The 23,762-nt window shown below is 36.6% G+C and overlaps 8 protein-coding genes across 8 annotated transcripts; 7 read left to right on the forward strand and 1 right to left on the reverse strand.

Annotated features, from left to right (window-relative positions):
• Positions 1–229: 229 nt before the first annotated feature.
• On the forward strand, positions 230–901 carry SMKI06G0510 (uncharacterized protein; the record flags this gene model as incomplete). The annotated part of the gene is made up of 1 exon (XM_056222094.1): positions 230–901. The coding sequence occupies one exon, from the start codon at positions 230–232 to the stop codon at positions 899–901; it is 672 nt and encodes a 223-aa protein (XP_056081820.1).
• A 1,093-nt stretch (positions 902–1,994) lies between these two features.
• On the forward strand, positions 1,995–3,635 carry HXT10 (hexose transporter HXT10; the record flags this gene model as incomplete). The annotated part of the gene is made up of 1 exon (XM_056222095.1): positions 1,995–3,635. The coding sequence occupies one exon, from the start codon at positions 1,995–1,997 to the stop codon at positions 3,633–3,635; it is 1,641 nt and encodes a 546-aa protein (XP_056081821.1).
• A 1,105-nt stretch (positions 3,636–4,740) lies between these two features.
• Positions 4,741–5,346, reverse strand: WWM1 (Wwm1p; the record flags this gene model as incomplete). Its single annotated transcript, XM_056222096.1, has 1 exon — positions 4,741–5,346. One exon carries the CDS (start codon positions 5,344–5,346, stop codon positions 4,741–4,743), a length of 606 nt encoding a protein of 201 aa, XP_056081822.1.
• A 388-nt stretch (positions 5,347–5,734) lies between these two features.
• CDC4 (SCF ubiquitin ligase complex subunit CDC4) lies at positions 5,735–8,086 on the forward strand (the record flags this gene model as incomplete). Its single annotated transcript, XM_056222098.1, has 1 exon — positions 5,735–8,086. One exon carries the CDS (start codon positions 5,735–5,737, stop codon positions 8,084–8,086), a length of 2,352 nt encoding a protein of 783 aa, XP_056081823.1.
• A 693-nt stretch (positions 8,087–8,779) lies between these two features.
• Positions 8,780–12,466, forward strand: SMC1 (cohesin subunit SMC1; the record flags this gene model as incomplete). Its single annotated transcript, XM_056222099.1, has 1 exon — positions 8,780–12,466. One exon carries the CDS (start codon positions 8,780–8,782, stop codon positions 12,464–12,466), a length of 3,687 nt encoding a protein of 1,228 aa, XP_056081824.1.
• Positions 12,467–12,840: 374 nt separating this feature from the next.
• On the forward strand, positions 12,841–19,272 carry BLM10 (proteasome activator BLM10; the record flags this gene model as incomplete). The annotated part of the gene is made up of 1 exon (XM_056222100.1): positions 12,841–19,272. The coding sequence occupies one exon, from the start codon at positions 12,841–12,843 to the stop codon at positions 19,270–19,272; it is 6,432 nt and encodes a 2,143-aa protein (XP_056081825.1).
• A 436-nt stretch (positions 19,273–19,708) lies between these two features.
• On the forward strand, positions 19,709–20,356 carry SEC4 (Rab family GTPase SEC4; the record flags this gene model as incomplete). Its single annotated transcript, XM_056222101.1, has 1 exon — positions 19,709–20,356. The coding sequence occupies one exon, from the start codon at positions 19,709–19,711 to the stop codon at positions 20,354–20,356; it is 648 nt and encodes a 215-aa protein (XP_056081826.1).
• Positions 20,357–21,149: 793 nt separating this feature from the next.
• Positions 21,150–23,636, forward strand: VTC2 (vacuolar transporter chaperone; the record flags this gene model as incomplete). The annotated part of the gene is made up of 1 exon (XM_056222102.1): positions 21,150–23,636. One exon carries the CDS (start codon positions 21,150–21,152, stop codon positions 23,634–23,636), a length of 2,487 nt encoding a protein of 828 aa, XP_056081827.1.
• Between the last annotated feature and the right edge of the window lie 126 nt (positions 23,637–23,762).

Consider the following 23,762-nt stretch of genomic DNA (forward strand, 5'->3'; position numbering starts at 1 on the left):
AACCAAAAAATTTGAAATTGATTAATTCTTCTTTTTGTAGCGTATTTTCTTGAACTGGAATTTTTACGTACTCTGACACAAAACTTGATAACCTGTCGTAGCATTTAGTAAAAAAACATGAAAGATATAAATAGCGGTTGCTAAAAAGATAACAAATAATTGCAGAATTCTTCGCATACGTAAGCAACACTTATAGCTATTAAAGTACTATTTTGCTAATTACAGAAAGATGTCCAAAATTCGACCAAAAAGAAGCATCGCACCTCCTCCATCTGATTTTTATGAGAGTTCACGATTTCATAGTGATGGCTACATCAAAGTATTGGAAATTTTATCACACGTTGTGATTGAAAGAAATCATACATCTAAGGAAATAAAGATAAAAAAGATAAAGCAACAGAAACTCAAACCGGTAGTGAATGAATCTGTTTACAAGCTGAAAAATAAGAAGAGTAAAACTAACTTTATATCAAAAGATGACCCTAGTAAAGGATCCATGATTCGTAAAAGAGATAAACTATGCGAGTGGTTCAAACGATTTTTACCAAAGGAAGGAATTGAGATTGTTTCCCATGAAAAACAACAGGGTAGTAATAATGAGAATTTTTTGCCCTCAAATGTCCTTGTTGGATGTTCAAGGGAATTAATTAAACCTGGTTCATGTCAAACATTGGAAGACACGAATTTATTTCCTTACAAAGAAAATCTAGATGAAAGAGCTGATAAAATATCTAGTTGTCCTGAAAAAAACAGCCTCAACGAGTTAGTTTTTGAAGTAGAAGAGGAAAGTAACTCCCACTATTTCTTCCTCACGGACACTAAAAGAAGAGCTTTGAAGGCGCAGAAAAAAACATATACCTCTACTTTTCTTGTTGGTCAACAGCATCGAGCAATTTTTTGAAGCATATCAACTAAACTCTTCTAGCCATAAAAAGGTTAGAATGAATGGATCTGATGTTGAAAATTTGGAAGGCTCTGAAAACCCTTGTCTTTGTAAAAAATAATGGAATACTGAACCTCCTTTCAATAAGTAATGGTAGGATGGATACATCTGTAATCACACTAAAAAAATCACAAGTATCTTTCATTGTATATATCAGACACAGAACAACTAATATTATCTTAAATAGAGAAATTATTGGTTTTATAATCGGTTCTTTTTTTCCTCATATTGAAGTTACATATTTATATTGTTTTGTTATACAAACATTCAAATTGTAAGTGAGGAAAAGTAGCGCTATAATTTGGTTTTCTTGGGTTGACTAACCAGAAGGCAGTTCACATTTCAAAATAATATTATTCTTCATGTTTGTTATGCACTTAACAGGCAAATTTTAAAGAGTGTCCTATTCTTTTTTATTGTGACGCCATTAAAATTACAGGTTATAATGAATTCTCGTCCGCACCTAAATGTGCAGCATAAGTTGCTGAAAAGTAACTTCTCTATAGTTATATTTGAACGTAAGTAAATAAAATGTAAGGCTTTCTATCTCTATAATAGTATTTCTTTGTTGAAAGCCAACACCCGTCATATTTCACTTACTTTTTCCCTTGAATGGCTGATGTGATGTACCTTTTAACAACAATTTACTGTTTTTGACGCCAAGAAAAAAAGGGAAGTTTATTTTCGGCTACAAGGCTTTCTGTGTCTATCAAAGCTTGTCACATATGCTCGACACTTTGATTTTCGATGTGGGGTAGAGTACATTCAATTAAGTTATTGATTCACACCGTAGTCTCTTGTTTAGGGTTATTATTACACAGAAAATAAGGTATACTTTACTGGCTAAATTATTCCCTTTATTAATTTGTTTTATGTCTTCTGAGAGAAAACTAAGGGTATATAAAGACACAAGGTATGCTCTGATACCTCCATGTTAGGATGATGGTTTCTTCATAACTGTTGTATTTAATACTATTTGCTGTCTACTACACGGAACACAAAATAATAACATATAATATAAGTGATTAATATAACACAAGCGACAGGAAAAATGGTTAGCCCAAATGTTTCAGTTTTGGAGACTTCTACCAAGGCGTCTACTTCCCCAAGCAGAAAGGATGTCGTTAAATTAACTCCTGAAGTAAAGGAAGCTAGTATAGATATTCCATACAAACCCATCATTGCATATTGGACCGTGATGGGTCTCTGCCTCATGATTGCCTTCGGTGGATTCATCTTCGGTTGGGATACAGGAACAATTTCTGGATTTATCAATCAAACGGATTTTAAGAGAAGGTTCGGTGAAATGCAAGAAGATGGCAGTTTTCAACTATCAGATGTCAGAACAGGGTTGATTGTCGGTATCTTCAACATTGGCTGTGCACTGGGTGGCTTGACATTGGGACGCCTAGGGGATATTTATGGCCGTAAGATAGGTCTGATGTTCGTTATCCTGGTATACGTTGTTGGAATTGTCATCCAAATATCTTCTACTGATAAATGGTACCAATATTTTATTGGTAGAATTATTTCAGGTATGGGCGTTGGTGGTGTTGCTGTGTTGTCACCTACTTTGATTTCAGAGATTTCTCCTAAACACCTAAGAGGTACTTGTGTTTCTTTTTACCAACTAATGATTACTCTTGGGATTTTCTTGGGCTACTGTACCAATTATGGCACTAAAAAGTATTCCAATTCAATACAATGGCGAGTCCCATTAGGCTTATGTTTTGCATGGGCGATTTTCATGGTAATTGGAATGGCTATGGTCCCTGAATCGCCAAGGTATTTGGTCAAGAAGGGCAGATATGAGGAAGCTAGAAGATCATTAGCTAAATCAAATAAGGTCACAGTCACCGACCCAGGCGTTGTTTTTGAGTTTGACGCTATAGTAGCAAATATGGAACTTGAAACAGCTATTGGAAATGCTAGCTGGCACGAACTCTTTTCTAACAAGGGAGAAATTCTACCAAGAGTAATTATGGGAGTTGTCATTCAGTCACTACAGCAGCTTACTGGCTGTAATTATTTCTTCTACTATGGGACGACCATTTTCAATGCCGTTGGAATGCAAGATTCTTTCGAGACATCCATTGTTCTCGGGGTTGTTAATTTTGCATCTACGTTTGTTGCATTATATATAGTGGACAAATTTGGACGTCGGAAGTGCTTATTATGGGGGTCGGCATCCATGGCTGTTTGTTTCGTGATATTTGCGTCTGTTGGTGTCACCAGGTTATGGCCACATGGGAAAGACCAACCTTCTTCACAAAGTGCTGGTAATGTCATGATTGTCTTTACTTGTTTTTTTATTTTTTGTTTTGCTATTACTTGGGCCCCTATCGCATATGTCATTGTAGCAGAGACTTACCCATTAAGAGTCAAAAACCGCGCTATGGCCATTGCTGTTGGTGCAAACTGGATGTGGGGCTTCTTGATTGGATTTTTTACCCCTTTTATTACTAGAGCCATAAGTTTCTCTTATGGCTATGTTTTCATGGGTTGTTTGATCTTTTCATACTTTTACGTTTTCTTTTTCGTTTGTGAAACAAAAGGGCTGACTCTAGAGGAAGTTAACGAAATGTACGAGGAAAGAATAAAACCATGGAAGTCTGGAGATTGGATTCCCAGCTCCAGAAGAATGGCACAATCGACAAGCAGTACACCACTTTCCATAGTTGATAGCAAGTAGTTTTTTGAGCTTTATATTCTGATAAGTAAAATTAACAATATATAATTGATTGGTATTTGTAAGAGGAAAAAGTACCTCATCTTTTCCTCCCAATGACAGATTTTACGAAGGTCTTGTTAATGGCGTCGCAAATTAAAAGGGAAAAAAACATAAAATAGAATAGCGCATTTGCGACGCAGCTGGAGAAACGCACTGGCCATAAGTTAGCCACTTCACAAAAATGCTTGTCAAAAGAAATGAGTTTGTATCGACGACGTCTATGCGCTTTGAGATATATACGGCTGATTAAATGCTCATATATTCAAAATAACATTGCCTTTTTTGCTAGCGCAGAAGAATAAGAAAGACATTGCGGTAGAAGTCTACTTCCATTGAATTTTTCTGTAACTCAAATGAAGAAATATGATACTGTTTAAGAACACCTAAGTCTTTATCAGTTAGTTCTGTCGATTGTTTCAGAAACTGATATCTATCATATTATCATTATTTATGGCGTTTGCTATCTCTTTTCAGTGGTGTCTGTTAGGATATAAGCAAGTCTTGGAAGTATGTTGTAAGTATTACCGCTATGAAGAAAATTTACCTCAACGTGAATAATGTTCTAACAAAAAACTCTTTTATTCAAACAATGGCCCATGAAAAAATATGTAGCATAGCAGGTTTATATCGCGTATAGGCTCAATCAGGTGCAAAGCTTTTTTTTTGGAGGCGCAGTCAATGCACTAACATATCGGTTGCTTGGTAGATGATATTATCATTTTCTAAGCCTCTAGAAAGTTACAGGCCTCGTATACCTTAGTGATTGTCTGTTGGTACCCAATCATTATCTTTTTGAGTACAATATTAGGTAGAAGTGGTTTTAACAGAATAATCAAAATGGCCGAATCTACATTCAAGAACTGTGAATATGGCTTAAGTGGTGTAGAAGATCATGATGTGATTTGTTTCTTGTATCTTTAGTTACTTTATATGTAATGTGATGGATTTCTTCTATTCATTTTTGGATGTACATATTCATATGTATCCGTATTTAAATGGCAGCTAGCCAAAACAGCTTCGATGGACTTGTATCATTTTATCGTTCTTGCCATAAAGCCTTATTGCATTAAAAATCACCACCATCGAACCCACCGTCGAATCCACCGTCGAATCCACCGTTGTCATCACCGTAATAATTGTTTTCGACAATAACAGTATCTGGTTGGTCATAATCGTGGTCGTCAAATGCGTGTTCCAGCATGGCTCCACCTAACAAACCTGCACCTACACCAAGTAAACCACCCATCATGGCTCCACCATGTCCGCCACTCTTACTGGCGTTGGGAGCAGTTCCATAGTACGCTTGTTGTGGTACTGCTGCCGGCATGGGAGCTTGTTGCGGATAGTAGCGCTGCTGTTGAGGGTATTGAGGATACTGAGGCTGTTGTGGCTGATAATAGCGAGGTTGTTGTGCTTGGGCTCGTGGTTGCGATTGGGGAGTTGATTGAGATGAATAAGGTGGAGGAGCTTGATCAGTCTGTTGACGAGAACTTTTCTCATTGCTAGCCCCTGGTGGAGGTCCTTTGGGTCTTGGCCATGTTGTTCCCTTTGGTGGTTCCCATTGAGAGCTGTTCGTAGACAAGTCTACATAAAACCAAGTTTGATATTCATCATCAAACACTGCCTTCCAGCCAGAAGGCACTTGGGGAGGATTACTTTTACTTTGAGCCATTACTTCACAAATCTTTGGACCTTTTTAACTTTCTTGTAGTGGTAAAACAATTGAAAAGGAGCCTTTGATTACCGTGACTAAAGTAAACTTTTTCTTCCAGCCGGCAGGCTCGCTCAGATGGGCGAAATAAAAAGCCTGTTGAAATAATACTAAAATTCGTTAATACGTTGCAGGGCTTGTATTTCTCGTAAGGGAAAGACATTATTAGTGTTATATGAATCCAGATTGTTCAACAAGCGTTTCTGTTTTTGTGTGTGCTAGAAAGATAGTGTTGTTTAAAAAGGAAAGCAGTTTTATTTTCAGTATTTCTTCCCTCCTTACTTAAGTTGTTGCGGTTCGAAGAAAATTACGCCTAAAAAACTAACAAAGGTAAAAATTAAACTAAATCATGGGGTCATTTCCCTTGGCTGAGTTCCCATTACGTGACATTCCTGTTCCATTTAGCTACCGTGTGACCGGTGACATAGATTCTCCAAACGGTGTTGGTGCACTTATTGGTGCCGCTGGCACTCATCGAAACTCTGGCACAACTAACATAGTTGATGCTCAGAATAATGAAGAAGATATCAGTGAGCACCAGAGGAAGAGAGCGGCTGATTCTGGCGAATCTACTCCCGAAAACGATGATTTTAAAAGAGCAAAACATAACAATCACAAAACATTTCATCAAGTTAACCTTCAGAGCGCTGGAGCACCATCTATGGACGATGATAGCGTGCATGACTTATTAGATATATCCAATGGTACAAAAAAACTTCTGATGTCCACGGACGATACATCCGCTGCATCCTCTACCTTAGGTGTAAACATGGGGGTGGCACCTCATAGTGTTGCTGCTCCTAATGCCACTAATGTGGTAACAACAACTGAAAGTGATGTCAATATTAATAACAATATCAGTAATAGTGCTATCAACAATAACAATCCTATTGAAGAAGGAGCACTGCCGTTATCACCCACGGCTTCCTCTCCAGGTACTACAACCCCTTTAGCCAAAACTATGAAAAGTGTCAATAATAATAATAATATCACTGACTTGATAGAATCTAAAGATTCTTTCATTTCTCCTGAATACCTTTCTGATGAAATTTTAACTGCAATAAACAATAACTTACCTCACGCATATTTCAAAAACTTGTTGTTTAGGTTAGTCGCGAACATGGATAGGAGTGAGTTATCCGATTTAGGGACTTTAATCAAAGACAATCTGAAGAGAGACCTAATAACATCTTTGCCTTTCGAAATAAGTTTGAAAATATTCAATTACTTACAGTTTGAAGATATTGTAAATTCACTTGGGGTTTCCCAGAATTGGAATAAGATAATTAGAAAATCTACATCTCTATGGAAAAAACTTCTGATATCCGAAAATTTTGTGAGCCCAAAAGGTTTTACTTCTTTCAATCTTAAACTGCTGAAAAAATACCCAAACCTTTTACAACAGGATCGACTTAGATTAGCTTTTCTGGAGAATATATATAATTTAAAGAATTGGTATAATCCCAAATTTTTACCACAAAGGACTACATTAAGAGGCCATATGACAAGCGTTATTACGTGCTTACAATTCGAAGATAATTATGTCATAACTGGGGCAGATGATAAAATGATAAGAGTCTATGACGCGATAAATAAAAAATTTCTTCTACAATTGTCAGGACACGATGGCGGGGTTTGGGCTTTGAAGTATTCTCATGATGGCATCTTGGTTAGCGGTTCCACCGATAGAACGGTGCGGGTTTGGGATATTAAAAAAGGCTGTTGTACACATGTTTTTAAAGGTCATAACTCCACAGTGAGATGCCTCGATATAGTGGAGTACAAAAATAACAGATATATTGTTACTGGCTCGAGAGACAATACTTTGCACGTCTGGAAATTGCCTAAGGAGGCTTCGGCTATTGAACATGGGGATGAACATGATTATCCATTGGTATATCACACCCCGGAGGAAAATCCGTATTTTATAGGTGTCCTAAGAGGACACATGGCGTCTGTAAGAACTGTTTCTGGTCACGGTAATATAGTTGTTAGTGGCTCCTATGATAACACGCTAATTGTGTGGGATGTTGCGCAGATGAAATGTCTATATATTTTAAGTGGGCATACAGATCGTATTTATTCTACAATTTATGATCATGAAAGGAAAAGGTGTATTTCTGCTAGTATGGATACCACTATTAAAATCTGGGATTTAGAAAATATTTGGAATAATGGAGAATGTTCTTACGCAACAAACTCTGCCTCTCCATGCGCGAAAATACTTGGCGCCATGTACACGTTGCAAGGTCATACAGCCTTGGTTGGTTTATTAAGATTATCTGATAAATTTTTGGTCAGTGCAGCTGCAGATGGTACAATAAGGGGTTGGGATGCAAACGACTACTCTAGAAAGTTTTGTTACCATCATACTAATCTGAGTGCGATTACCACATTTAATGTATCGGATAATATTTTGGTAAGTGGTTCGGAAAGTCAGTTCAATATTTATAACCTAAGAAGTGGGAAGCTGGTCCATGCAAATATTCTTAAAGATGCTGATCAGATTTGGTCGGTTAATTTTAAGGGTGAAACACTTGTTGCAGCAGTTGAAAAAGATGGACAAAGCTTTCTAGAAATTCTGGACTTCAGTAAAGCTTCAAAAGTTAATTACGTTAGCAATTCTCTAAACTCCTCGTCATCATCCTTGGAATCTATTTCCACTTCTTTAGGATTAACAAGGGCTACTATAATACCTTAAGATTTCCCGAAGAGCAAGCATTGACTCATACTTGGATAATATAGTGCAAAAAGTAGTTATATACTCAGTAAAAAAGTAAAAATAAACCGATATATTTCGTGAATATCAAGTGAAGCCTAGCGTGCAATTGTTCGATAATACTTACACCTACTATAGGAGAATAATTAATATTTCCTCGCTGAAAAGGTGATTATTACGGATATTTAGAAAAGAAAATTGAAAAAAAAATCGTTCGGAAACAAAGGGAAACAAGAATGTCAAGATGCATTACAACATAGTATTTTATATAGTATTTTTAGCTGTTCCGACGTTGTCTATGTAAGTATATATTATTCAAGATTCAGATTTTGCAAAGCATCAGTATTCTCTCTGACAACTAAAAAATCTGGCATTGAGACACTTCAAAGCTTTTTTCATACATGCAACAGCTTAATAGATCAACTCTATAAATATATTATGAGGCTCCTTTGACGAATTTTTTACATTTTAAAGTTTAATTATTACTATTATCCTCCATTCGATTATATCGTTGACAGCGATAAACGCGTTAATGGGAGAAAGAGAAAAAGTATCAATAACGCGTAAATGGAACTCTGTTCTACAAGATCGAAGACTCTCATATCACATTCCATAAAATCACTTAAAGCAGGTATTCAAGGATCGTTGATATAAACTAGGTTGAAAAAAGGTACAATGGGACGTTTAGTTGGCTTAGAGCTAAGTAATTTTAAGTCCTATAGAGGAATCACCAAGGTTGGATTTGGCGAGTCGAATTTCACAAGTATTATCGGTCCTAACGGTTCTGGTAAATCAAACATGATGGATGCCATCTCTTTTGTGCTTGGTGTGCGAAGTAATCACTTAAGATCTAATATATTGAAGGATTTAATCTATAGAGGGGTCTTAAACGATGATAATGATGACAATTATAATGATACTTCTGACGATGATGTGGCGTCCTCCAACCCAAAGTCCGCATACGTGAAGGCCTTTTATCAAAAGGGTAACAAAATGGTAGAGCTAATGAGGATTATTTCCAGGAATGGTGACACTAGTTATAAAATTGATGAAAAAACCGTTTCCTATAAGGATTATTCCATATTTCTTGAGAACGAGAATATTCTTATCAAAGCCAAAAATTTCTTGGTATTCCAAGGTGATGTTGAGCAAATTGCGGCACAGTCACCCATAGAATTATCAAGAATGTTTGAAGAAGTGTCAGGTTCTATCCAATATAAGAAGGAGTATGATGAGTTAAAGGAAAAGATTGAAAAATTAAGCAAGTCCGCAACCGAATCTATCAAAAATAGGAGAAGGATCCATGGTGAATTGAAAACATACAAGGAAGGCATTAACAAAAACGAGGAATATAGGAAACAAGTTGAAAAAAAGAGTGAGCTGCAGAAATTCCAGGCTCTATGGCAGCTATATCACTTAGAACAGCAAAAGGAAGAGCTAACAGATAAGCTGTCAGCATCTAACTCTGAAATATCGTCTTTGAAAGAAAAAATAAATCACGAAATGAAATCACTACAACGCTCCAAATCTTCTTTTGTTAAGGAAAGCGCCGTAATTTCTAAGCAGAAAAGTAAACTAAACTATATTATCAAGGATAAAGAAAAACTGGTTTCGGATTTACGACTAATAAAAGTGCCTCAACAGGCGGCAGGGAAACGTGTTTTACATATTGAAAAAAGGATCGAAAGTTTACAGAGAGACCTTCAAAGACAGAAGGCTTACGTAGAGAGATTTGAAACACAACTGAAAGTAGTAACCAAATCCAAGAAAACCTTTGAAGAGGAAATCAAAGAATCTGCTAGAAATTATGATAAATTCAAGCTGAATGAAAATGATCTAGAGACATATAATTGCTTACATGAAAAATATCTTACGGAAAATGGGTCGATTCTAGAAGAAAAGATTGCCCTTTACAATAACGATAAACAAGAAATCCAGGAAGAGTTAGACAGATTCAATAAAAGAGCCGATATTTCTAAAAGAAGGATAACAGAAGAACTTTCCGTAACAGGAGAAAAGTTAGACACGCAACTGAACGATTTGAGAGCTTCTTTAAATGAAAAAAACGCCGTTCATACTGAACGTTTGCATGAACTTAAGAAACTACAATCTGATATTGAATCTGCTAACAATCAAGAATATGACTTGAATTTCAAGTTGAGAGAAACACTGGTTAAGATAGATGACTTGAGTGCTAATCAAAGAGAAACTATGAAAGAAAGAAAACTAAGAGAAAACATAGCAATGTTGAAAAGGTTCTTTCCCGGTGTAAAAGGCCTTGTTCATGATCTTTGTCACCCAAAAAAAGAAAAGTATGGCCTAGCAGTGTCTACAATTTTGGGTAAGAACTTTGATTCTGTCATTGTAGAGAATTTAACTGTAGCTCAAGAATGTATTGCATTTTTGAAGAAGCAACGTGCAGGCACTGCCTCTTTCATACCGCTTGACACAATCGAGACAGAATTGCCTACGTTATCATTACCTGATTCACAAGAATACATTTTATCAATTAATGCCATTGATTATGAGCCAGAATATGAAAAGGCGATGCAATATGTGTGCGGCGACTCCATCATTTGTAATTCATTAAAGATTGCCAAAGGTTTGAAATGGAATAAGGGTGTGAGGGCCAAATTGGTTACAATCGAAGGCGCTTTGATTCACAAAGCTGGGTTGATGACAGGTGGTATATCGGGTGATGCCAATAATAGGTGGGACAAAGAAGAATATCAAAGTTTAATGTCTTTGAAAGACAAACTGCTGGTTCAAATCGATGAGCTTTCTAATAGTCAACGTTCTAATTCTATCAGAGCAAGGGAAGTAGAGAATAGTGTTTCACTATTAAATTCCGATATAGCAAGTTTAAGAACCCAAGTAACGCAACAGAAACGCTCCTTGGATGAAAATAATTTGGAGATAAAGTACCATAATGATTTGCTAGAAAAGGAAATCCAACCAAAAATAACTGAATTGGAGAAAAAACTAGATGATTTGGAAAATACAAAGAATGGGCTAGAAAAGGAGAAGGAAATATTACAGAATGATATCTTCAAGGAATTTACAAGTAAAATTGGCTTTTCTATCAAAGAATATGAAAATCATTCTGGTGAATTAATGAGACAACAATCTAAAGAATTACAACAGCTACAAAAACAAATTTTGACCGTTGAGAATAAGTTGCAATTTGAAACAGACAGGTTAAACACTACTCAAAGAAGATATGAAAAGGCACGGAAAGATCTAGAGAAAGCTCAAGTCGAGATGAGTTCTTTGGAAGAACAGGAACATGCAATAGAAATGAAAATAGAATCAATAGGGTCCAAATTGGAAGAAAATAAAAACCATTTAGTTGAGTTGGAGAAGAAACTTGTAACAAAACAGAGTGATTTAAATTCCAGTGAAGATATTTTGGAAGACATGAATAGCAACTTGCAAGTTTTGAAAAGGGAAAGAGACGGCATAAAAGAAGATGTTGAAAAGAATGACTTGGAAAAAGTAACAGCATTGAAAAATTGTAAGATCTCAAACATAAATTTACCTATACTATCGCAAACAACATTAGACGATTTCCCTATATCTTCCAGAGATTCTGACGCGATTACAATTTCCAACAGTATTGTTGTAGACTACAAAGGACTCCCAAAAAAATACAAAGAAAACAATAGTGATTCAGCAAAGAGAGAGCTCGAGCAAAAAATCCGTGAAATAGAAGAAATATTGAATGAGTTGCAACCAAATGCAAGAGCTGTAGAGAGATATGATGAAGCAGAAGGAAGATTTGAAGTGATAAATAACGAAACAGAACAGTTGAAGACCGAAGAAAAAAAAATCCTAAACCAATTTCTCAAAATCAAGAGAAAAAGGAAAGAATTGTTCGAAAAGACATTTGATTACGTGAGCGATCATCTGGACGCAATCTATAGAGAACTGACTAAAAACCCCAATTCTAATGTAGAATTGGCTGGCGGTAATGCGTCTCTGACCATAGAGGACGAAGATGAGCCGTTCAATGCAGGAATCAAATATCATGCCACCCCACCTCTGAAAAGATTCAAGGATATGGAATATCTTTCGGGTGGTGAAAAAACTGTGGCTGCCTTGGCTTTACTATTTGCTATTAATTCATACCAGCCTAGTCCCTTCTTTGTGCTGGATGAAGTAGATGCCGCATTAGACATTACTAATGTCCAGAGAATCGCTGCCTACATAAGAAGACACCGTAATCCCGACCTCCAGTTCATTGTCATTTCATTGAAGAACACCATGTTTGAAAAATCTGATGCTCTCGTAGGTGTTTACAGGCAGCAACAAGAAAATTCCTCTAAAATCATAACTTTGGACTTGAGCAATTATGCAGAATGATTTGATGTGATGGAGCGAAATCACAGCTACAAAACACAAAATAACTAACAATTTCTATATAGGTCAACTAGCTAGTGTAAAATCATAGTAACAATAACATCAATAACGTCCTTTTTTCCTGGGTGACCCGATCGCGATGGGTGGCGCCCGAGGTATCCCTTAGAAAAGAATTTTTTAAGTTCTTTCTCATCTCTCACCAGTGATGAAACATACACTGAGTATATCTATAATTGGACTGAGATCGTAAAGCACCCCATTGGATCGTAGTAAGCACCACGTAAAGGATATTTGAATTTTACAGCTTATTTGCACACATATACTTTTCACTTTTGGTAGCTAGCTTTGCACATTATTTTTTCGATTTGTTACCGCCAATGACTGCCAACAATGACGATGATATCAAGTCTCCTATTCCCGTTACCAACAAGACCTTATCCCAATTGAAACGTATTGAGAGAAGTCCAGGAAGACCCAGTTCTTCTCAAGGTGAGATAAAACGTAAAAGATCTAGACTGTTTAGCTCAGACAGAAGACCTGATTCTCCATTAAGAGCAAGATCTGCTACTCCAACGCTACAAGACCAAAAACTATTCAATGGTATGGATTCTACGTCCCTTTTGAATGAGAGATTGCAGCATTATACGCTAGATTATGTCAGCGACAGGGCGCAACATATGAAGAATATATACGATCCAAGCTCTCGGTGGTTCAGCAGATCAGTAAGACCTGAATTTCCTATTGAAGAGTATTTACCATATAAGACGGAAAGTCATGAAGATCAAGCGAAGTATTTGTGCCATGTATTGGTCAATCTTTATATTGCCATTAGCTCATTAGATATTCAAGGCTTGATTTCTATTTCCAGTAAAGATCTGGCTGATTTGAAAAAGGAGGTGGATGATCTAGCTCTTCAAACTGATCTGTTCAGATTATCAAACAACACAGCAGAGAATGACTTGCTTGGAAACGACATTGCTGATTATGACGATGCAGAAGGCCTAGAGGACGAATTAGACGAATATTTTGATTTAACAGGCCCTGACTTCAATGCGACGGGCAAGATTACTGCTAAATCGGCAACCATTGTAAACGTAAACCATTGGACTAATGAGCTCAAGAATTGCCTGCATTTTGATTTCCCACTGACTTTAAGAAAATCTCTTGCCACGGTTTATTATTATTTGTCTCTTGTCCAGGGACAGAAGGTGTATAGGCAAATGCACGTTGATATGTTTGAAAGTCTAGTGAGTATTGATGATGATAGGACAAATTTTACCGAATTGTTGCAAAAAGAAGGTCTCTTGCTAGACCATCAAATTATGCTGAATTTCCTGTGTGAATTTTTACCTTATCCAGATCCTGACTATGCCCGTTATGAACTATCATCAAAGGAAGATTTGCAATTATTTAGATTGTTATTGAAGCACGCACACAATGCTAAACCATTCTTTGATAAGTCAAAGGAGAATTTATTAATTGATACCATGAATTTCCTGTTGTCTAGTCTTGCACCATCTACGATGATGGCCATTATGCCTATTATTACATCCATCGTTCCCTATCATTATCATATCCATTCTAAGATTATTGATTACTTCCCCTTTTGTTACAGCATCTGGAGTTCAGTCAGTGCCAATGTGGCCATCGATACTCACATGTACGATTTTGTCGGGTCAATTTCCAAGGACGTTCATAATAAGATTTTAAACAGTAATGGTGGGGAAAATACAGTTGAAGTGATGTTTGGAAAATTTGGAATTTTCACAGAAAATCAAATGACTTTTATGTTCAATAGGCTACAAGGCCATCTTAGAACAGACGGTCAAATACATTCATACTCCCGCACGGTAAAGCCATTTGTTTATGCTATAAACGGTTCTAACAAGAAAGATTTTTTTGAGAAGTTACTTAGTTTAACCAAAGCCATCGAGACTTTCATTCACCCCTCCAATAATGGGTTCTGGACTAAGCCAAATGCTAAATTTGTCCATGCCTTCATCAAATCTTACCATGGAAGAGTAAAATACGAGGAAAAATTACATGTCAATGGTGTTTCAAATGGTATATGTTTAACATCTTCATGTCACGAAGAGATAGTCGAAATATTCTTGAATATTGTCAGTCTGGGTTCACAGAATAAGAATTCTGATATCGCAAATTATTATATCTCTTGTTTCGCGTATCTTTTAGAACTGAATCCCTCAAATGCGTATTTAATTTATGACAAAATACTGATAGATTTATATGATACGCTGGCTGACCAATTTATCAATTCAAGACACAGGATCATCTCCTCTTTGAAACAATTCACAAGGATAATCCGATTTATTGTGATGGATAGGCTATATCGCGTGCATATAACAAATATTCTTTCAATGTTGGTCTCCAAACTTGACATGAATGATAGCAATCTAACAAGCAACTTAATCAATGGTATTGTATCCATTGCCGCTTTCATACCTATAACGAAACTCACCCGAGAGGATGATTATTTATCGTTTGAATCTGATACTCTTCCTTTAGTCCAACAACATTTCTATCATATTAAAAGCGGTGAAAGTTCAAGTACCTTCGAGATTGACAAAGAACTGCTAAATAACGCTTTCAAAGCTTCCACCACAATTTTTGAAAGTGTTCTGAAAGTATATGTAGAAAAGATTTTTCAGTTAATTGATGTAGACTTAGAGGACTCTTTGGTCACCAAAATAAACCAAACCACTATGATTATACAAGAGTCTATGGACGATGATATATTCAATTACTTTGCTGCTTTGTTACAGAGAAACTTTTGGAGCAATGATTCCTTCAAGGAGAAGGATCCGAACTACGAATTAGTTACCATCCCATTAGCGGCTTTAGTAAGAAGAAATAATTCTTTAAGTAAAGATTTGGTCAGAACTCTTTTATTCCATGTCAAAGAACAGATTAAAAGAGGTGCTGGGTCTGTGAGAAGTACTTCTGAAATTCAACAGAGGGATGTTAAATTAGTTTTGTATCTGACTGCACTGAACGACGTTTTAAGACAGTGTCATGAGTCCTTATTGGAGTACAGCGATGAATTGATAACATTTATGGAATATCTATACGACAACATAACTAACCCGCCACTGGATGTTATTACATCTATTGTTATTCACAGTGCCTTGGCAACTCTTTGTACTACTGAAATAACTGACTGTCGTTTGTTCCCAGAAGACTCTAAAATTCCTGAAGAGGATAGATGGGGCGGACTGCAGTTCGATTCTAGAAGATTTGACAAACAGCATTTAAACTTTGAATGGCATGTTCCTTCTAGTGATGAGATAACCTTATCCATAAGTATTCTAGAAAGTCTTACAGAATACTGTATCAACAAAGTAGAAGAGCTGATGAAAGCCCCACGAAATGATTCCGAGTACGCCGATATGATACAGAAGTACGTTCTAGTTATGACACACACGCTCTCTGGGTCAAGTTTATTGTTTGATCCAGATTTCAACAAGTATAGAACACAATCAAACCTGTCGTACAGAGAAAAGTTGATTTTGTTGAAAAATATTCGTGAAAACAATTGTGATCCTCAAGAACTGGATATTGACATTGAACAAATTCGTTCTGGTAAGGACGATGAAGACTACATTGAAAGTAAGGATATTGAAGCAGGGCTGAATACAGGTATTTCTGATGTCGTGCAATTGAGAGATGAGTACCCAGACGAATTAATTGTTGACGATCAAATGGCATCAGAAATGCCCTCCGGTGTGAATACTCCTATTATAGGAGCCCGTGGCACTGATAACTCATCTATGAGTTCAGACCTTGCCTTCAGAGATTTAGATATTTACAGCTGTAATTATTACTTCGGAAACACCACTGAGGAGAAGTTACAAAATCCACAATACCTACAAGTCCATAAAGTAAGGTCACGTATTGGCCGTTTCTTCCACAAACTTTATGTCTTCCTATGTACAAACTTTGAAAACAACACCAACATGTTTCAAATTCTTTTACATGGATTAAAGGTTTGGTTTACAGATTTAGGACAAGAAACGGTCTTCAATGAAGATCCAGATGCCTTCATTGATGTTGACTTCTTAGAAAACGTCCAATCGCTTTCGCATATAAATGAGCCTTTTACAAGAACCAATTTTGCGATCAGAGCGAACGGTTTCCACCAAAGTAGGGTTCTCTTACATTCAACAAATCGAAAAGGCTCTAAGTTGGAAAATCTTCTGTTGGTCGACATCATACATTTGGCCACATCCCTTTATCCTGATATTTATAAACCAGCCCAAGGCACTCTAGTACACTGTATGAAGCAACTAGTAGGGTCATATGGTATAGTTATTAATAAAGTTATTCCGCTTTTGGAGAAAGCGGTTAAGAATCATGATTATATGAAAACTCAAGTTATTTTGAACGTGTTATTGATCAAGAAAATTCACAGGAAGCTTATGACGGATTATAAGGACATCGATAGACTAATATTTCTGCTGATTGAATGTTGTCATGTGAATGAACTAGAGATTGGTATGTATGCAGATAAGATTTTAACTGACATCGTGATTGGAATTAAGATTCCTTCTAGTGTATGTGTTATTTCCGATGAAGCTTTTCTACCTTTAGCACCTCCTGATGGTACCATCAATATGCAAGTTGAAGCAGTAAAGCTTGCAAAGAAGAAAAAGCGTGAATATTATCTTTCATTGCTAGTCGATTTGCAGAATAAACTGTTAGATAAACTGGATGATGAGAAAGAGATGGGGTGGAAGATAAAAATGTTTATCTTGCGCTTTGTCACACAAATGCAATCGAATTTGGAAAGTAAACCTGACAAAAGGGCGGTTTTTTCAATAGCTTCACAAATTGCTACAAAACATCCAGAAATTATACATTTGGTTGTAAAGTCATTGTTGTCGACTTGCAATAAAATAATATCTTTGTCTGATTATGGCTATGACATTACTAGAGCCTATAAAAATGAGTTTAATCCATCTTTTGTTGAAATACTGGATACTTCCAATGCAAGCTTCCCAAAAACCTTTACTAAAGAGATGAATAACTTTGATCACCCTCTATATTTTATTGACTCCAGAGCTTTTGTTGGATGGTTATGTTGGGGCAGACCTATGTATGTCATGTCGTCAAAACCTTTGACCCTCAATTTACATGACAACGAACTAGAAGTGTTGAAAAGCACTGGCCACTTAGTATCTAAAGAATTTCTGAAAGATATCACAATGAATCTGGTTCAAGATAATGAGACGAGGGGCGTTTTTAGTAGTGGTAATGTATCATTTCTGACCTTGATTATCCTTTTGATATCATCCGGTCTCTGTGAACTAGACATGTCGGATCTCTTTGAGTTATGTGAGTCGTACTATAACAGGGACGACAAGGCTTCGATGATTATGTCTGTTGAGATAGTAGCTGGTTTAATTTGCGGGAGTAAGTTTATGAATGCCATTGATTTAGAGAGGCGTGACGTTTTTATAGAGAAATTCCTTGCTAAATGCTTAAATTACGAATTGAACCACGACGCATTTGAAATTTGGAGCACCTTGGCATGGTGGTTGCCTGCCGTCGTTGATTTGAGAAGATCTAAAACTTTCTTTAGCCACTTCATTAACGCCGATGGTATGTTTGACCGTGACTCCGATGCAGCTACACATCAGACCTCCAAAATCTACATGTTAAGAAGTATTCTGATGAGTATGGAGTTTAGAGCGCCGGATGTTCGCAGATTGTTTGATGAGTTGGTATTTGATCACCCATATGATCAAGTTCGTCAAGCAGTCGCTAAACTACTGACCACTTTAGTTCAAAATCAAAGTAATCCATCAATTTCGGATCCTGCGACATTGTTAAAAGCAGAGTTGAATGATCCAGACGGATTGGGATTGCCATTAAAACAGATTCCAGAAAAAGTGGACACCTATATCAAGAAGCAATTTGAAATTATTACGGGTTTGGCAGATAGTGTTATCGGCTTCAGTCCTCAAGAATTTATTAAGACTGAGTATTTTTACAGGACGTCCACATTGTTTTATTGGATCAAAGAAATGGCAAGGGGACCTAATAAGGTTCTATTGGTCCCTTACTTAGTTGACTATGTGCTACCCTTTCTTATTGGATTGGTGAAACATAAAGATGTTTGTGCCCTTGCAAGCTTAGATCCTATTCGATTGTATGCTGGCTTGGGATATATGCCGATCAGAAAGAACCATGTTGTTGCCATTGTTGATTACGTTTGTTCATCAAACGTATTCCTCTCGTCAAATCAAACGAAGCTGCAGTTGACTTTTATTCAACACTTTTTATCAGCGGAACTGCTTCAACTTACCGAAGAAGAAAAGAATAAAATTCTAGAATTTGTCGTGAATAACTTATACAACGAACAATTCGTAGAAGTGAGAGTTCGTGCAGCATCTATTCTGTCTGATATTGTTCATAACTGGAAAGAAGAACAGGCATTGTTGAGTCTGATCGAGAGATTTGCGAAAGGGCTTGACGCCGACAAATATACCTCAACAGAAAAGCAAAAACTGTCGAAGACAGATATCAAGATTCATGGTCACGTTTTAGGTTTGGGAGCTATTATATCAGCCTTTCCATATGTTTTTCCCCTACCGCCGTGGATCCCTAAGCAGCTGAGTAACTTATCCTCGTGGGCTAGAACCAGCGGTATGACTGGACAAGCTGCCAAGAACACCATTAGTGAGTTTAAGAAGGTGAGGGCAGACACTTGGAAGTTCGATAGAGCATCTTTCAATACGGAAGAACTGGAAGACCTGGAAGGTGTCCTATGGAGGAGTTACTACGCTTGATTCATATATCTCATCAGGTAGTGAACATATATCTAGACATAAGTAACTTGAAATATCCGACGCAACCCGCTCTTTGCTTATATGTTGTGCTCAAAAGTATATTAAGTAATTGTTGCAGCAATGGATCACGGCTACATGCCGGGTAATAGTCAAACTTTGAGGAAAACTGGAAAGTTCCCACCTCTGAGAATGATCGATCAACGGCAGGAAAAGGACATATCAAACAAAACATTCTACATTTAGGGAAATCGGAAGGTTGGATTACTCTTTACAGTTTGCTTCTTAGTGTTCTATCATTAACCTGCTGTGACTCGAAGAAGATACCTTAGGAACTTTTTTTTTGCAAGAACAAGAAAAGGAGGAAAAGTAGATATACCGTGCATTCACTAAGGCATATCATTCACCAGAAAAAAATAGAAATACAATAAAAATAAAAATGTCAGGTTTGAGAACCGTTTCTGCTTCTTCCGCTAATGGAAAGAGCTACGATTCTATTATGAAAATCCTATTGATTGGTGATTCTGGTGTTGGGAAATCATGTTTATTGGTTCGTTTTGTTGAAGACAAGTTCAACCCATCATTCATCACTACCATTGGTATTGATTTCAAGATAAAGACCGTCGATATTAATGGTAAGAAGGTAAAACTTCAACTTTGGGATACTGCTGGTCAAGAACGTTTCCGGACCATCACTACAGCATATTATCGTGGTGCTATGGGTATCATTCTTGTTTATGATGTAACAGACGAGAGAACCTTTACCAATATCAAACAATGGTTTAAAACAGTTAATGAGCACGCGAATGACGAAGCACAACTACTACTGGTCGGTAACAAGAGCGATATGGACACTAGAGTGGTGACAGCTGATCAAGGGGAAGCCTTGGCTAAGGAGCTGGGTATACCATTCATCGAGTCCAGTGCAAAGAATGACGATAATGTCAACGAAATTTTCTTTACCTTGGCTAAGTTAATTCAAGAAAAAATTGATAGTAATAAACTTGTTGGTGTTGGCAATGGTAAAGAAGGCAATATTAGCATCAATAGTGGGAGTGGAAACAGTTCTAAATCGAATTGCTGTTGAAAGAAAATTTTTGCTTCTCTGAGAATAAATTGAGGAACTAGAAATCGTAGCTGAAAATCCAACTCTTCTTTTCTTCTTTACTTCTCAATATTCGCAGGTTATTTTTTTCTTTATATATACATAATATTTGGTTTTTTTTTCTGTATACCATATTTTACTATTTCTATATTATTCATATCAGATCTCTCTTTTTATATTATCTAAATATCACACATGTCAGACTCATCTTTTAACAGACTTTCAGCGTCGTTTTCTCCTAAACAGATATTCTTTCTTCAAGTAATTTAATTGAAAGTTAAGATAGATGGAATTGAAAAAACCGGAATTCTCTGAAGCTTCTCATTCTTAGTGCATATTTTACTTGCAAGATTAGCATACCCAGTTTGTTCAATCATTTCAATCAGTAGCACCGTTTTGGTTCTTGAATTCATTGTTTTACGACCTGCGCTTATGTAAGGTTCCCGTATGGTTGCATAATCATGCAATTAAAAAACCCACGTGTTTTAAAAATAAGTCCGCAATTACGATATAGCATTTCCAGAAAAACGATACGGAATCAAGCAATTAGTATCTCAGTCATCTTGACATTTACTTCTTCCTCCTTTCCTTCCTAGTAATTTTCTCTCAATTATCACCACCAAAAAGGTTGCTTTTCTTCATCTTATCTTTTCTATCGGAAGCGAATTATTGGAAAAGAGGCATTCATCAGCATAAACAGATTGAACAGACAAAAAGCGTTTACAAAAAAAGTCCTAAGAGCATCTACACTTCCACATAACAATTCTCTTTAGATATGCTGTTTGGAGTAAAGCTGGCCAACGAGATCTATCCTCCTTGGAAAAGCTCTTATATTGACTATGAGGGCCTGAAAAAACATTTGAAGGAAGATAACGTGAAGGATAGAGCCAACGATAAAAGATCATACTGGGATGATTCGGATGAGTCTAGATTCGTGGAAGAATTGGATAAGGAACTTGAGAAAGTTTACGGTTTTCAGCTGAAGAAATATAACAATCTAATGGAGAGATTGACCCATTTGGAAAAACAAACGGATTCAGAAACTGCTATTAAGACCCTAGACGCTGATGCATTCCAACGCATCTTGGAAGAGCTGCTGAGCGAGTCTACTGAGCTAGACAATTTCAAAAGATTGAATTTTACTGGATTTGTTAAGATTGTCAAGAAGCATGATAAGTTGTATCCAAAGTATCCATCTGTAAGGTCCTTATTGGAAGTCCGGTTAAAGGAACTGCCTTCCCATTCGGAGGAATACTCCCCATTATTATATCGTATTTCATTCTTGTACAACATTTTGAGAAGTAACTTCAATACCGTGTCTCAATCGTTAGCCAGTGCTTCTAAGTTTTCTAGCATTGCCAGTAATGACATAGACATGAATTTCAAGAGTTTCAAATTTTGGATACATAGTGATAATTTAATGGAAGTTAAAACAAGGATCTTGAGACATCTTCCTGTTTTGGTTTACGCTAATGTTCCCTCTGAGAACGATGACTTAGTCAATAGATTCGAATCAGATTTATTGAATAATGATGAGATTGTGGCTAGCTCAAGTTCTAGTAGTAGTGCAGAACATGGCTTGGGAGCACGCTCCTACGATCCATTAATCAACACCCTATATTTTGACAATGAACACTTCGAACTATATAACAACAAGTTATTGAAATTAAATTCAGCACCAACTTTAAGATTTAGGTGGACTGGTCAATTATCTGATAAGCCGGATATCTTCTTAGAGAAGAAAACTCTTATTGAAGATGAAGCCACCGGGAAATCTGAATTTGATCTTACTAAATTACAGCTGAAGCAAAAATTCATCAATGGGTTTATTTTTGATGGTGATAAAAAATTCAAAGAGCAAACTTTGAAAAAATTAAAAGAAAGCGGTACCTCAGAGAGAGACTTGGAAAAATTAAAAGAAGACTTCGCCGATATTCAAAACTTTATCATCAAGGATGAATTGCAACCAGTTTTCAGAACTGTTTACACCAGAACTGCTTTCCAGATTCCTGGAGATGATAAGATAAGAGTAACGATTGATTCTAACATTGTATTCATCAAAGAAGATTCGTTTGACAGAGAACGTCCAATTAGAGATCCTAATACCTGGCATAGAACCGATATTGATACAAATGTTGCAAATCCCTTAAAATTTTTGAGGGAAGGTGAATATGTCAAGTTTCCCTACTCAGTAATGGAAATTAAAGTTAAAAGCTCATTGGATTCTTCAGTGTCAGCTAGTTCAATGATTTCCAATGTAAAACTGCCTAAAAAGCATGGTCAATGGTTGAACGATTTGACGAATTCACACCTAGTTAAAGAAATTCCAAAGTTTTCTATCTTCGTGCAAGGTGTGGCATCATTGTATGGGGAAGATGAAAAATTAGATATCTTGCCATTCTGGCTACCGGACTTGGAAACAGACATTAGACAAGATCCTAAGCAGGCCTATGAGGAGGAAAAAAAAAAATTGCAAAGACAAAAAGAGATACAAAAGAAAATTGATGGCATGAGAAGGCTTTCCAGCATCAATGAACCTCAACACCAAGTTCCAGAACTAGTATCTCATGAGGAAACTCAGCGTATTACTTCTCGAGGTGATTTGGAAGCTGACGGCTCATCTGATGAGGAAATTCAGCAAGAACCTCACTCGAAAAGATCAAGGAAAACCAGAAGAAGAAAACCCAAAGCTACCTTCTTGAGAATTTTAGCTGGAAGAGACCCAAAGTTAATGGGTGTAGATTCTGAAGAAGAGGAAATTGAGTTGCCACCTGGCGTGAAAAAGCCATTACATTTATTGAAAAATGCTGGCCCGGTAAACGTGGAGGCAAAGGTTTGGCTTGCTAATGAACGTACATTTAACAGATGGCTAAGTGTAACTACTTTATTGAGTGTTCTAACATTCTCAATTTACAACTCGGTGAAAAAAGCTGAATACCCCACTCTGGCTAACTACATGGCATACGTTTATTTTGGCCTAACGCTATTCTGTGCTTTATGGTCCTATTCTGTCTACATGAAAAGGGTTGATATTATCCAACAAAGAAGTGGTCAACACTTAGATGCCCCCCTTGGACCAATCTTAGTTGCTATCGTTTTATTTGTTACATTAGTGGTTAACTTTGTTATGGCGTTTAGGAACGCAGCAAAGTCTCGCCAAGAGTTGCAGGTACAAAATTTAGGAGTTTCTGAAAGAATACCAGAAGTATTAAGGCCACTTCAGAATCATTTATTCAAATTAATGGGTCCAAGCAGTAATTAAAATATGTATTCTATCTACTCATACCATGTTTTTATGTTTGTAATACGTAGCGAAAAACGACCATCTTCCAATATGTTAACTTGGAAATTTGCATCGAGGATACAATTTTATATTACTCATGAGTGG

Source organism: Saccharomyces mikatae, assembly GCF_947241705.1.
Source record: "Saccharomyces mikatae IFO 1815 strain IFO1815 genome assembly, chromosome: 6".
Taxonomy (NCBI): domain Eukaryota; kingdom Fungi; phylum Ascomycota; class Saccharomycetes; order Saccharomycetales; family Saccharomycetaceae; genus Saccharomyces; species Saccharomyces mikatae.